The sequence below is a fragment of the Mustela erminea genome, chromosome 7 (genome assembly GCF_009829155.1).
Source record: "Mustela erminea isolate mMusErm1 chromosome 7, mMusErm1.Pri, whole genome shotgun sequence".
Classification (NCBI taxonomy): domain Eukaryota; kingdom Metazoa; phylum Chordata; class Mammalia; order Carnivora; family Mustelidae; genus Mustela; species Mustela erminea.
Window position 1 is genome coordinate 22,648,823 of NC_045620.1, and position 13,628 is coordinate 22,662,450.

The following is a 13,628-nucleotide window of genomic DNA, read 5'->3' on the forward strand; positions in this document are numbered from 1 at the left end:
TCAGACCCCTCCCTCTTTCAGCCCCTCCCCGCGCAGCGCAGTGCTGAGGCCACGGCTGCGGGACAAAGAGTGACGTCCAGAGGCTGGAGTCATGGCTGCGTCTGAGCCGAGCTTTGTGGTTGCTGGGAACCTCGCGCTGTCGCCAGAGAAGGAAGAAGGAGCCGGCCTGAGCTCAGGCCCAGAGCGTAACTCTGCGGTCTCCTCGTCGACCCCTGAGGCCCCACCGCCTGCTCCTGAACCCTCCACCCCCAACGCCGCGGTCCCCGAAGCGATTCCTACGCCTCCTGCGGCTGCCTCCGTGGCCTTGGAGCTGCCGCCCACAGGCCTGGGCTCCCCGCCGCTCGCCGAAGCTGCTCCGCGCTCCCCTCCACACCCTGGCGGCTCCCGACCCGGCCCGGAGACGTTCCGCCAGCGTTTCCGGCAGTTCCGTTACCAGGACGCCGCAGGCCCGCGGGAGGCGTTCCGGCAGCTGCGGGAGCTCTCTCGCCAGTGGCTTCGACCCGACATCCGTACGAAGGAGCAGATCGTGGAGATGCTGGTGCAGGAGCAGCTGCTCGCCATCCTGCCTGAGGCGGCGCGGGCCCGGCGGCTTCGCCGCCGCACGGATGTGCGCATCACCGGCTGAGCGGCGGAGAAGCTGGCAGCCAGGCGTGGGCGTTCTCTGGACTGGGGCCACGATCGGGTCTGGCGGCCTGAGCCTGGCTCTCCATTCCGCGCTGATGAAAAACTAGTTTTGGGCAGCTCCAGTCGTCTGATGTGTCCCTTTCGTTCGTCCTTTAGTAGGTTTATTTTCCCGAGCTTAATCTCCTTCCAACCTCCTTTTTGGCTGATGGCGAAACCAGGTTGGGAGCCCAAGAGAATAAAGCCTTTGTTCCCTGTTCATTTGGCATTTTCTGTTTTTGTGTGTGTGTGTGTGTGGGACCATTAACGCGTTGGCTAGGCCTAGGCCTCCACATCTGGGATATTTTTATCCTGCTCGCTCCACAAGGCCCCACTGGGTATTCCTTTGTTTAGTTGCAGTCTCCATAAAGAGAGTTTTAGCAGCTTGGATTCCGTATTCGCTACCTCTCACTAGCCTATGAATTTACTTTCCTACTTAAAAAGGTAGTGGGTAGTGGTTGTGGCAGGCAAATAGCGGACTCTGTATTAAGTGCTTACTTAACTGGCTATCTCTATACCAACTGGGCCACTAACTTGTTACACCAATCTGCCCTTTGGGCACAGGCTTCCCAAAAGACCCACACCAGCGGGCTGTTTTAGGAAGTGTTTTAGTGCAGGTCCTTAGGGAGTGCTTCTTGTGAGCTCTGGTTTAAGCCTCCAAACTCACTTTTCTTGTCATATTTTGGGCCCCTAGAATTTAAGGAAAACTGGAGTGAACTAATGGATTTCATTGCTGGAGCCACTCACTTTAATTCTGTTTTTTAAATAAGTGTGATTGTTTAGAAAGAGAAGGAATTTGGCAAGTAATAGGGAGGCTCTGTTATGAAATCATAAAGCCTACTTCTCCCTAAGTCTTCTGCCCACCCAGGAACTAATTGGGGTCCCTGGGCAATGTGGATTGGTCTCAGAAGGGTCCTAACTGCAATGGGTGCCATCTCTTAATATAAGGAAGGCCAGACCTATCTTCACTGCTCTCAACAACTGAAATCTAATAAGCCTGCAGCTCACACCACAAAGTGGGAGCCAGACTGGGTTAAGAGGAGTAGTGGGGGGGGGGGGGTACATTTTGCCTTCTCATATTAAAGAAACATAGATGAATTCAAAATTATTTTGCAAACATTCTTGGAATTTAGGATCTTGAGCTTGCATCTCCTTTCCTACAGAAGATACATCTGTTTACAATGTAAAAAGTCCTCCTCTAAAAGATGTTTATAGAAAATCATGTAGTGTATATTAAAAATAAGGTACAGAACTTTATAATAACATGATTGAAACATAGCAACAAAAACCTGTTTTATTTTTTCCAAATACAGATACAGAAGTTTGCATGTTTTGCAAATATTGCTTCAAAGCAACATTTCTATATACAGCGCCTTCTGTTCTAATAGCACGTAAACATAGATATGTATCCACAGTGCAATGTTGGCTCATCAAGGGTCCACCTTGCATAACACTCATCGTTTAAAGAAACAAAATGATTAGTCAAACCAGAACTGTTTTTGTCAAGGCAATTTTTTATAGGTGTATAATTTTCCTCAAAAGAAAACTTAGGTAGTGTACACATTTCTATAAGGTAACAGTAATCTTTACAAATAACAGTTTCCAGTGCTCCAACTTGCGGTTAATTCGGTCTGACCCAGGAATTGGGGACGGAGCCCCTCAACATGGCTTTAAATTAGAGAAGCATACTGAGGTTATCAGAACTTGGGAGTCATCCCTGCTTCCCTAAGGACAAAAGTCACAATGAGTAAAATGGGATTAATTCCTTTATAAACAACAAACCCAATAATGGCCACTTGGCAGGATTAGGGTAATTCAGTTTCTGCTTCCACCTTTGAGAAAGACATGACATCGACTCCCTTAAAGTTGCAGCTTCCCCAGATGTGATGCTCAAATGTATCTGAGAAAAAAAAAAATCAGTAATCTAATAATACAACAGTCATCATTCCTCACAGCTGTGGCTACAGAAAATCATCCTGTTTCATCCCTTTTCAGACAAACACAATCTTATTAAAGTGACCATCTGATAAACTGCGCAAAACGTAGATGCCATGCATACTCCTTGGACATTTCTTCCCACACCAGAAATGCCAACATTAGCAATGGGAAAGAGCCTTGTGGAGGGGAATCATGTCAGCTTTACTACAGATGTCAAAGCCACATGGCCTCCCTCTGATGGATAAGGTACAGCAGGTCAGCTGGTCCTAAAATCATTTTATATCAAATGGTGAAGAAATCACTGGACAGAGCATTCCCTGAAACAGATTTTGGTACAAAGGCTTTCAAGACCACAATGACCTGTGTGCCTTCAAGGCCTAATCATTCCAAAGGTCGCTGGAGATACTGTCATTGCTATAGAGATATTGGCTACTTCACGTTTACATAGTAAATATTTGCAGCATATAACATTACAGATTCATAAACCCATAATTAACTTGTAAGTGTTAATGGACAACTGTGCTTTGATTTTTGCCTTTAGTGATAAGAAAACTAAATGGTGAAACGGGTCACTCCTCAAAGCATGGAACATTTTCTTTAACTTTGTCTAGCAAAGTAAAACAAAACAATATAGCAATTACACATGGAACCGTAACCTGCAAGAGTAACAAATGTTATCTTAAAAGGTACAAATGGTACCTGGACCTTAAGCAGCATAATCACCTTGACCTCACAAAATAATACAAACAGGAAATCTAAAGTGTTAAAGTATTTTAAAACAATTCTGAAAATGCCAGCTACTGAACATACACCTTCTGGAAGGAGAAATGCGGCACATGTAGAATCTGAAATTTGTTTACAACAATATAAAATAAGGTAATTCTCCAAACCACATTCTTTGTAACAAATCTTTACAGTGAAAGAGTTCAAAATTTGGGGAAACATTTTTTTGGACATTAAATAGAACCGGGAAGCTGTCAATATTAAGAAGTGGATAGAAAATGCTGTCCTTTGGGTTCCAGACCCTGCCTGCTTCAGTTTGGAATTCCTCCTAGATTCTTATTACAGTGAGATTCTAGTTCCTCCACAGGCTGTTATGGGCTCTGCTACAAAAAACACAACCCAGCCAACTCTGGGGTAAAAGCATACAAAACTTGTCCCCGGTACCATGAAGTCATGCAAGACGGGTGGTGAGAAAAGTGAAGAGTCCTAAGGAGAAGGCAGGGTAGCCAAGGCCTCCGCTCCTTCCCAACCTCCACCGAATGTGAAGTCACGACATTCTCACGAAGCTGGAAAAATGAAAATGATGCCTGCTGCCTAAATCCATGCCAGGCAGAAACAAGAAGGCCTGGCATGTGCCCCACCCTGACAAAAAAAGTCAATTAAATAAGCTGCAAGTTGAATTTACAACTGTTTCCGACTAAACTTTTTTGGCTCTCATTCCATTTATCGGTGGCACAATATCAAGTGAAGTTTGTGCAAAAAGACTCACTCTCCATTCAACGATGGGCACAGAAGAAAGGAATCCCAAGAGTCTATTTGTTACCTTCTTGGTGGGCTTCAAGATCAGAGTGCCCTGCCCTCCAGCAGCCAAAATGGCCCCTTTGTCCAATGTCCATCACACCCCCTGCCCAGATCCCTGAAGTCAGTCGGTGTCACGTGCATTCGGCATGCTAGGTTTATTTATTTAAATATGCAAAGCTCCTCCTGCAGGTGCCCCAGGATTGTGCCCCCACTAGTTCTGGGTGCCCAGTTTCATGTTGAGCAGCAGAGTGCAATCTGCTGCACCTTGCCCAGGTCCATCAGCAGCTGCTTGATGCAATGCTTGAGCTGCGGAAGCCTTGCCAGTGGCTCCGGGGGCTCCAATTCCCCAGTGTAGTCCAGCCAGCTCTCCAACACTGCAGACAGAAGAGAGACAACCCAGTGAGCTCCTAACACTTCATCTGTGAGAACAGCAGCAAGAATTTCAGCATCTTCTCCCCATTTATCCCCACAAGGGGCGAGGAGGGAGGGCCACTAGCTGGCACTGACTCATCACCCTCTCTACAAAGTATTACCCATAGGACAAAGCTCAAATACTTTTAAGGAGCACAGTCCAACAGAACTTTCTGCAGGGGAAATGGTCTATGTCTGTGTTGTCTACACAGTAGCCACTAGTCACATGTAGCTAATTGAGCACTTAAAACGTAGCTGGTATGACTAAGGTACTAAATTCAAATTTTATTCAATTTTAATTCTTTAAAGAGCCATACATTGGGGCACTTGGGTGGCTCAGTGGGTTAAGCATCTTCCTTCGGCTCAGGTCATGATCCTGGGGTCCTGGGGTCAGGTCACACATTGAGCTCTCTGCTTAGCACGCAGCCTGTGCCTGCAGCTCCCTGTGCTTATGTGTACTCTTTCTCTCAAATAAATAAGTAAAATCTTAAGGAAAAAAAAAAAGCCACATACAACTACTAACTACTGCATTAGTGCAGCTCTATGGTCTAGAAGGCTTTGAAGAGGGGCGCCTGGGTGGCTCAGTGGGTTAAAGCCTCTGCCTTCGGCTCAGGTCATGATCCCAGAGTCCTGGGATTGAGCCCCGCTTTAATAAAAAAAAAAAAAAGAGAGAGAGAGAAAAAAAGAGAGAGAGAGAGAGAGAGAGAGAAAAGAACACAGAAGGCTTTGAAGAACCGACCTTCCTCAGTGTTACTCCCCAGTCTTTTTTTTTTAATTCTTCCTTCCTTTCTCCCTCCCTCCCTCCCTTCCTTCCTTTCCTCCCTCTCTCCCTTCTTTCTTCTTTCTCTCTCTCTCTCCTCCTTCCTTTCTTTCAATATTTTTATTTATTTATTTGGGAAAGAGAGAGAGATCACAAGCAGGGAAGGGAGGAGGAGCACCGGGAGAGAGAGAAGCGGACTCCCTCTCAGGCTTGAAGCCCAACAAAGGACTCAATCCCAGGATTCTGGGATCATGACCCAAGACGAAAGCAGATGCTTAACCAACTGAGCCACCCAGGTGCCCACTCCCCAGTCTTTATAAGGTTTTTCCTTGCTGGAAATCAAAGGTCCTGGTGTTTTAGCCTCCTATTAAGAAAAATGAGAATCTAGGGATGCCTAGGTGGCTCAGTCGGTTAAGCTGCTGCCTTCAGCTCAGGTCATGATCCCAGGGTCCTGGAATCGAGTCCCACATCAGGCTCCTTCCTCAGTAGGGAGCCTGCTTCTCTCTCCACCTCTGCCTGCCACTCTGCCTGCTTGTGTGCTCTGTCTCTCTCTCTCTCTGACAAATAAAAAAAATCTTAAAAAAAAAAAAAGAAAAGAAAAATGAGAATCTAAAGGACTTGAAAAGGTCTGTTTTTGTCACTGTATACTCTGATTTGCTTCACATTCCTATCATCAGTAGCACTAAATTCTCTGACTTTATTTTCTAAGTATTGAGTGTTAAGATGTCCAGGTACTAACATCCTTGATTATATTGGTTCAATATCTACAAAACTGCCTTATTGCTGAGAGCAGGGATTTCTCTATAGATAATGTTTTTTCTTCCTCAAGCCACTCCCTGAAGCTCTGGCATTTGGGTAGAGGCCATTTTGGAACACTGCATCTTTTGACAAGAGCCAGCCCCTCCAGGAAGGCCTGTGCTCACCCTAGCCTGCCTATAGCCTTTCTACTTCATAAACCAACCTGTACTAGGTACCTTCTGGACCCTTGAGCTGAAGGTGCAAAAAGACCAAGACCCACCCAGTGCCTGTTTCTCAAAAAAGCTTAAAGCCTCACACATAATCCCTTTCCCTCCTCAGATCCAGCCCTCAACCTTCCTTCCCACCTTTTAAAATCCTTTGTTCCTATAAGTTACGTCCCAGGGAAGCCTTCCCCAACTCTACACTCTGAATCTAGTTGCTATGTTAAATTAAGGATGCTATGTGATCACATGCTTTCCTGCTTTGGAGCACTTACCATGATTTATAATTATATATAATGGGATAATTCAATTAATACCTGTTTCTACCTCAAGATCAAATTCCATAATGGTAGAAGCCAGCTCTGCCTTGGTTATTACCATTATATCCCTAACACTCAACTGTGCCTGAAACATAGTAGGCACTCAAAAGAGGCAGTGACAAAATGTGGGACTGGGGCGCTTGGGTGGCTCAGTGGGTTAGGCCTCTGCCTTTGACTCAGGTCATGATCTCGGGGTCCTGGGATCAAGCCCTACGTTGGGCTTTCTGCTCGGCAGGGAGCTTGCTTCCCCCCTCTATCTCTGCCTATTTGTGTTCTCTGTCTGTCAAATAAATAAATAAAATCTTAAAAAAAAAAAAAAGAAGAAGAAGAAGAAGAAGGAGAAAAGTTAAAAAAAAAAAGATAAGTAAAAGATTCAGTATTTTCATAGTCATTAAAAATCTGTTGTCTTGGGGCGCCTGGGTGGCTCAGTGGGTTAAAGCCTCTGCCTTTGGCTCGGGTTGTGAACCCAGGTTCCTGGGATCGAGCCCCATGTCGGGATCTCTGCTCAGCCAGGCTCTTTACTCGGCGGGGAGCCTGCTTCCCTTCCTCTCTCTCTGCCTGCCTCTGCCTACTTGTGATCGCTGTCTGTCAAATAAATAAATAAAATCTTAAAAAAAAAAAATCTTTTGTCTTGGACGCCTAGGTGGCTCAGTTTGTTGAGCATCTGCCTTTGGCTCAGGTCATGATCCTGGGGTCCTGGGATGGAGTCCCTCATTGGGCTCCCTGCTCAATGAGGAGCCTGCTTCTCCCCCTGCCTGCTGCTCCCCGTTTCGGAGCTCTCTTTCTGACAAAATCTTTAAAAAATTTTCTTTAAAAAAATCTTTTAGTTTGACAACTGTTTATACAACTATATAAATTATTAAATTATGGTTAATATTAAAATAACTTAAAATATAAATCAGTCAATAGAATAGTTAACTAGTCTATTTCTTAAAAGGAATATTATATCCAAATTCTTATAAAAGTTCAGTTTTAGGGACGCCTGGGTGGCTCAGTGGGTTAAGCCTCTGCCTTTGGCTCAGGTCATGATCTCAGGGTCCTGGAATCGAGCCCCGCATCAGGCTCTCTGCTTAACAGAGAGCCCGCTTCCCCCTCTCTCTCTCTGCCTGCCTCTCTGCCTATATGTGACCTCTCTCTCTCTGTGTGTCAAATAAATAAATAAAATCTTTAAAAATAAAAAAAGTTCAGTTTATCTTAATGGTATTTGGATGAACTCAATAGTTAACTCCCTACAACAGTTGACATAAAATGGGATTTCAATAAATCTTAATTAAATGCAGTGGAAAAGTCTGTTTATCTGAATAAAATCTTTGAGATTTGTAATTCATTTTCACACTTTAGGGCCTGGGGTATTAGAACACGAACAGAGGGGGCACCTGGGTGGCTCAGTGGGTTAAAGCCTCTGCCTTCAGCTGGGGTCATGATCCCAGGGTCCTGGGATCGAGCCCTGCATAGGGACTCTCTGCTCAGCAGGGAGCCTGCTTCCTCCTCTCTCTCTGCCTGCCTCTTTGCCTACTTGTGATCTCTGTCAAATAAATAAACAAAATCTTTAAAAAAAAAAAAAAAAAAGAACACGAACAGAAGATGTGACCCCAGGCCAGCAGGACACATAAGAGGCCCAAGCAAGTCCAGGCAGAGAGGGGAGCCTGGACTTATCCTCCTCACCACACTGGCCATGAGAGAGAATGAGAGTGGCAAGTCAGTAAGAAGTAGGGAAACACTGATGTCTCCCCTAAGGGCAGGATCCTTTGGCAACAACAGAATATTCTCCATGTTTCCACAGTGCTAAACCTATTCTCAGAGACCCAAAGCCACTCACTCCTACTGCCATTCTCTCAAAATCCATCATTTCCGGTCTGTCATTCAGTCCTCTTTTCAGCTACGGAATAGCAGGGTTTTCAAACAATGGAATCAGTTACCATTCTAAGGAGCCCAAGGAAACCTTTTAGGAATAAAAGAGAGAGAAACACTCCCCCTTCCGGAAGTGGCCCAATGAACCCTGAATTAGTCTCCCATTCTCAGTTCCTCAGGTGTGCCTGAAGGGCAGGACAGAGGCATGAGGGCATGGAGGTCCTTCTTTCACTTTTCTCCAACAGGACAACCCTTTCCTCCAGTCAAGCCAGACCTTTTATCACATACTGAGTAACAACCTCTTCCTCAGAGAACCTCACTTTTCTCAGGGTTTGGCTTCAGACCCAGGATTTCAGGAAGCCTTTCTGTTATCACTTCCCTTGCCACACGACCCTTGAACAGGGTCTCGGCCATACATGTGCCCTGGCCACACCTCATGACTCTAGCTTGTGTAACGCATGGCCTCTTTCTGAGTTATTTCATGCAAGTAGCTTTACATCTCCAATTACAGTAATGGTAGCCTGCCTATACTCAGACTCCTCAAATGGAATATTTACTTTTCAATTTGGCTCCACTTTAAGAATGGAAACAAAAAATTAAGAAATAATTGAAAAATCAAGAAGGAATTCTGTCTTCAAAAATCAAACTGGCAACTTCCCAGGGATCAGAGAGACTGAACTTGAGCATGTTTATCAGGCCTACCTGTTACCACTAACACCTGGAAGAAACACCCAGGGTTACCCAAATGATTCAATCAAGTTCTTAAATCTCTACTGATAAAGAAGAGAAGGCTTCAGCGATTTAGATTTTACAAAAGGCTTTCTTCAGATTCATCCTCAAAGACATCCAAAAAACCCTATTAAGTCAAAGTTGAAATTCCCCACAGAACTTGGGTAGCAAAGTTGCTCAGGTCACACACTGCCTGCAGGCAGAGTCTAGTTACACTTTTGCACTCTGCTATGCACAAGGCACTAGGTAAGTGAGGGAGGACTCCTGACTTCACACAGACCTTAGAAGTGCCTGAAATGCAAAAAGTAAAGCTTGCTCAACTAAAGGGAGGACGGGGGTGGATGAGACTGAAAAGAAAGGAGACAAGAATACAGCTATCTGTGGAGAGCCAGAGAAGGAGCCCTACCATCCAGTTCCTTCTCAATGGAGTCCATCCTGTGTGTGACTTCGTCCTGAAGAGATTCCACATGAGTCAGCAGGTTGAACTGCCACTGGTGCTGGGAGCTCAGTAGCCCCTCTCCGCCTCTGTCCAGCAGCTTCCGAGTGGGGGCTTCTTCGGGTAGGACCTTTTTGGAGACATATTCCCTCACCTAGGAATGCAATAGCAGTAAAGTTACTGAGTGGAGACAGACCCAGCCTCTTCTCCAACCAGCAGTGTTTGCAACCATCTGAAAATTCAGGTGCAGTTTGACTATTCCAAACCTCTATCTCCCTCTCTTCCTGTCTTGGACACAGGCAGAAGCATGTCCGGTATAGCAACCACAAACACCTCAGGGCAGCACAGGTGTCACTGCTGCTTCCCTGTGACTGGCCCAATGTCCCAGGCCTGAAATGGGCCTTGTGGCATGGCTTCTAGAGCCCTGAGATCAGAACAGAGCGGGATGGGCACAGACAGGGGTTAGTATATTACTTAGCAGGAGTCAGACAAACTAGTTTTAAGTCCAAGCTCCTTGTCTTGCTGAATGTATGAGCCTGGATTAGTTATTTTTCCTCTCTGAGCCTCTGATGGGCAACCCACCTTATAGGTTCATGAGGATGAAATAGGATAAGGTTTATCAAACACAGTGTTGGCCTATGGTCAACTTGCCATGAATGAAAGATATTTTTAACCCTAGCTGACTTGTTTAGGGCCAGTATTTTCTGATTTTTTAATACATGGCAAATGCCTCTATGAAATCTGCCTCATTTGTAGGATCACAACCCTTCTCTACAGTTGGTGATCTCAACCCTTCCTTCCTTCATTCATTTGAAATGAACAGTCAAGCTAATATTTATTAGAGCTGACTATGCAAAGCTCTGTGCTGATAGCTTTTTATTTTTTTTTTTAAAGATCATTTATTTATTTATTTGACAGAAAGAGATCACAAGCAGGCAGAGAGGCAGGCAGAGAGGAGGAAGCAGGCTCCCCGCTGAACAGAGAGCCCGACGCAGGACTTGATCCCAGGACCCTGGGACCATGACCCCAGCCGAAGGCAGGGTCCCAACCCACTGAGCCACCCAGGCGCCCCTGTGCTGATAGCTTTTCACAGACATGCTGCACAAAAACTAGACGGCATGGGCACTGGCCCCTCCCACAGGGAGGTGAAGGGACATATCTAAGCAGGTGAAGTGACCTGATCAGCATCACATGGTAAGTGGCCAAGCCCAGACTTGAAACCAGGTCTGTCTCCAAGACCAACCTCACCAACCTTGACCACACTGTTTAGACACTGGCAAGGGCACAATGCCTACCTTCTAATCTAGGATGTCCCACTTGGTAATATGCAGTAACATATCTAATGCTGGTGATGCCAACCACAGGGTAAAGTTTGAAAGGAAGGAGGACAAGGGTGGAGAAACTCTCCAGTTACACAAAGCTTCTCAGACCAACTGAGGACAGCACAGACAGCACATGACCCCAGTAAACAGCTGAAGATGACAACACTGGTAGGGAAATGACACAAAGAGGCTCTAGAAGAGCATGATTTGAATAACAAAAAAATGAGAGTTGTTCTTGGGAAAGTCGATGAAACCAGCAAATATTCTGACAAAATGGACTGTTCTTACGTCAGGGCTACAAAGTTTCAAGTCAAAGGAAAGCTATCACAAAATTGTATTGCAAACTTTATGGCTAACAAAACACCCGACTTATTCTTTGCTCATGCTCTAAAAATTAGCAGGTAGGTGTAATTACAACATAAACCTGTTAAAGAAAAAACTCATTTTCCTACCTAACTTCCATTTATCAAGTACCAATCAACAATTTTCTCCTCGATTCTTCCCACCTCTCCACCCCCACCACCAGTGACTGCCACTTTGTCGGCATTTCCTGTAACCATGATCTCTGGTTTAATCGGGCTTTCCTGACTTTGCACCCATTTTAACCCACCAAAAAACACCTATGATGAGCACATTTAAATACAATTTTACAGTAAGTACAACTCTATAATAAGTGCCTTCCACAGAACCCTACTGGGGAGCTCAAGCACTCAAACACTAAATGAAGAACAAGTACAAGTGAGCCACATACCTTTAGGTAGCTAGATTTGGAGTCACTGTCCCCCCTACTCCTGTCTTGGTCTAGAGGCCAGCCAAGACGTGGAGACAGAGAATCATCACCGTTCTCACGGAGGGGGTTGACCGTGTCATCAAGGGCAGAGCCCCGGGTCTCCACCACCAGCTTCTGCTCCACAGCAGGGTAATAGGCGCGGGGCTTCTGATAGCAGTGCTCGCTGGTGATATAGGACTCCTCCACAGACCGGGGGAGGGCCAGGGGCAAGGGCTTCTCCATTGCCCCGTTCAAAGTTCTATAGCTTGGGACTTCCTCTTTGCTCTTGGCTTCAGTGACATGGATGTGTTTTGAATGCGATCTCCCCTCCCCTGAGTGCTGTTTCCAAGGCTGACACCACAGCTGCAGATCAGGATGCTCCCTGCTTCTGTTGGGAAGGCAAACACAGAGCTTTGGAGGAACTGGGACCAGTGCAGGGCTATCTCAATTCCCACTCTCCCAACAAGAGGAGGAGCTCCCCACCTGGCCACAAGCCACCATTTACCAAGTGAAAGGGAATGTAAATCCATGGTCTCTGAGGAGACCATCTGTAGACAAGATCCCACTGTGAACACTCGTGGTGAGTGAGACTGGACTTGGAGTCAAAGACCTGACTCCATTTCAGTTCAGCCACTGATTAGCAGTACAGCTGTAACAAGTCACTGAGCCAGACTCATTCCCATTTCCTCCTCTACAAAACCGGGCTAATCATCTGTCTGCCATTAGCCAATGAATTTGATAAAGATTAACCGAATTAATTCAAATAAAGTACTTTGTTGGCAGCAAAGTGAGTTGCTAAAAATAACCTAATAAGCAGGCATGATAATCCTGGCATGCAATAGCTTTCAGTTACAAAAATGCAACGATGGGGCACCTGGATGGCTCAGTCAGTTAAGTGTCTGATTTCAGCTCAGGTCATGATCCTGGGGTCCTGGGATCAAGCCCAGTGTCAATGTGCTTGTCCCTGCAACCCCCTCCCCACTCATTCTCTCTCTAATGAATAAAATATTTTTAAAAATGCAACGAAAGGGGCGCCTGGGTGGCTCAGTGGGTTAAAGCCTCTGCCTTCGGCTCGGGTCATGATCCCAGGGTCCTGGGATCAAGCCCCACATCGGGCTCTCTGTTCAGTGGGGAGCCTGCTTCCTCCTCTCTCTCTGCCTGCTTCTCTGCCTGCTTGTGATCTCTCTCTGTCAAGTAAATAAATAAAATCTTAAAAAAAAAAGAAAGTGCAAGTCATGTTTAAAAAAAAATAAAAATAAAAAAAATAAAAGTGCAATGACAATGGGTTGAGGGGATGGGGGCAGGAATCAAAGTCATCTATGTATAAGCCATTAATAAGTTTTTAAAAATTCTTCTAAAATCTTTAACTCTCACCATTCCAAGGAGGAAACTTTGTTATTAAAGAACAGGGATTCTAATCCTTTTCTGAGCTACAAACTCCTTCCCTTTAGAACCTGTTGAAAGCTCTACCTTTATGTGCACATAAAACTCTGTTAGCACTTTAGTCTTCGACAATCATTCACTGTTTGAGTTTTGTTTTTTTTTTAATATTTTATTTATTTGACAGACAGAGATCACAAGTGGGCAGAGAGGCAGGCAGAGAGAAAGGGGGAAGCAGGTTCCCTGTTGAGCAGAGAGCCCAATGCAGGGCTTGATCCCAGGACCCTGAGATCATGACCTGAGCCAAAGGCAGAGGCTTTAACCCACTGAGCCACCCAGGCACCCCACTGTTTGAGCTTTGACCCAATAGAGGATTAATAAATTAATCTACTGGATTATAATCAATTGTAATGCTCCACGAATCTGCGTGTCATCCTTGTGCAAGAGCCATTCTAACCTTCTCTGTATCGTTCCAATGTTAGTGTATGTGCTGCCGAAGTGAGCAGCATAATCACTTGTAGAAAAAGGAAAACGGAACAGAAAAATATCATAATGCACCATTCTAAGTA

The 13,628-nt window shown here is 45.4% G+C and overlaps 2 protein-coding genes and 1 non-coding gene across 3 annotated transcripts in view; 1 reads left to right on the plus strand and 2 right to left on the minus strand.

Moving 5' to 3' along the window:
* The first annotated feature begins 42 nt into the window (after window positions 1-42).
* Window positions 43-882, plus strand: SCAND1 (SCAN domain containing 1). The gene has a single exon (XM_032350801.1). The coding sequence runs from the start codon at window positions 92-94 to the stop codon at window positions 623-625; it is 534 nt and encodes a 177-aa protein (XP_032206692.1). The 5' UTR covers window positions 43-91; the 3' UTR covers window positions 626-882.
* Window positions 883-1,936: 1,054 nt separating this feature from the next.
* The window catches only part of PHF20 (PHD finger protein 20), a 148,006-nt gene continuing 136,314 nt past the window's right edge, over window positions 1,937-13,628 (minus strand). The window contains exons 16-18 of the mRNA XM_032350796.1: window positions 11,662-12,067; window positions 9,559-9,742; window positions 1,937-4,496 (exon numbers count right to left, since the gene is read on the minus strand). Coding sequence (XP_032206687.1) covers window positions 4,354-4,496; window positions 9,559-9,742; window positions 11,662-12,067 — 733 coding nt within the window. The 3' untranslated portion in view covers window positions 1,937-4,353. The remainder of the gene's footprint in view (window positions 4,497-9,558; window positions 9,743-11,661; window positions 12,068-13,628) is intronic.
* On the minus strand, window positions 13,459-13,565 carry LOC116596641. The gene has a single exon (XR_004288229.1). It is a non-coding gene; the product is annotated as a U6 spliceosomal RNA (small nuclear RNA).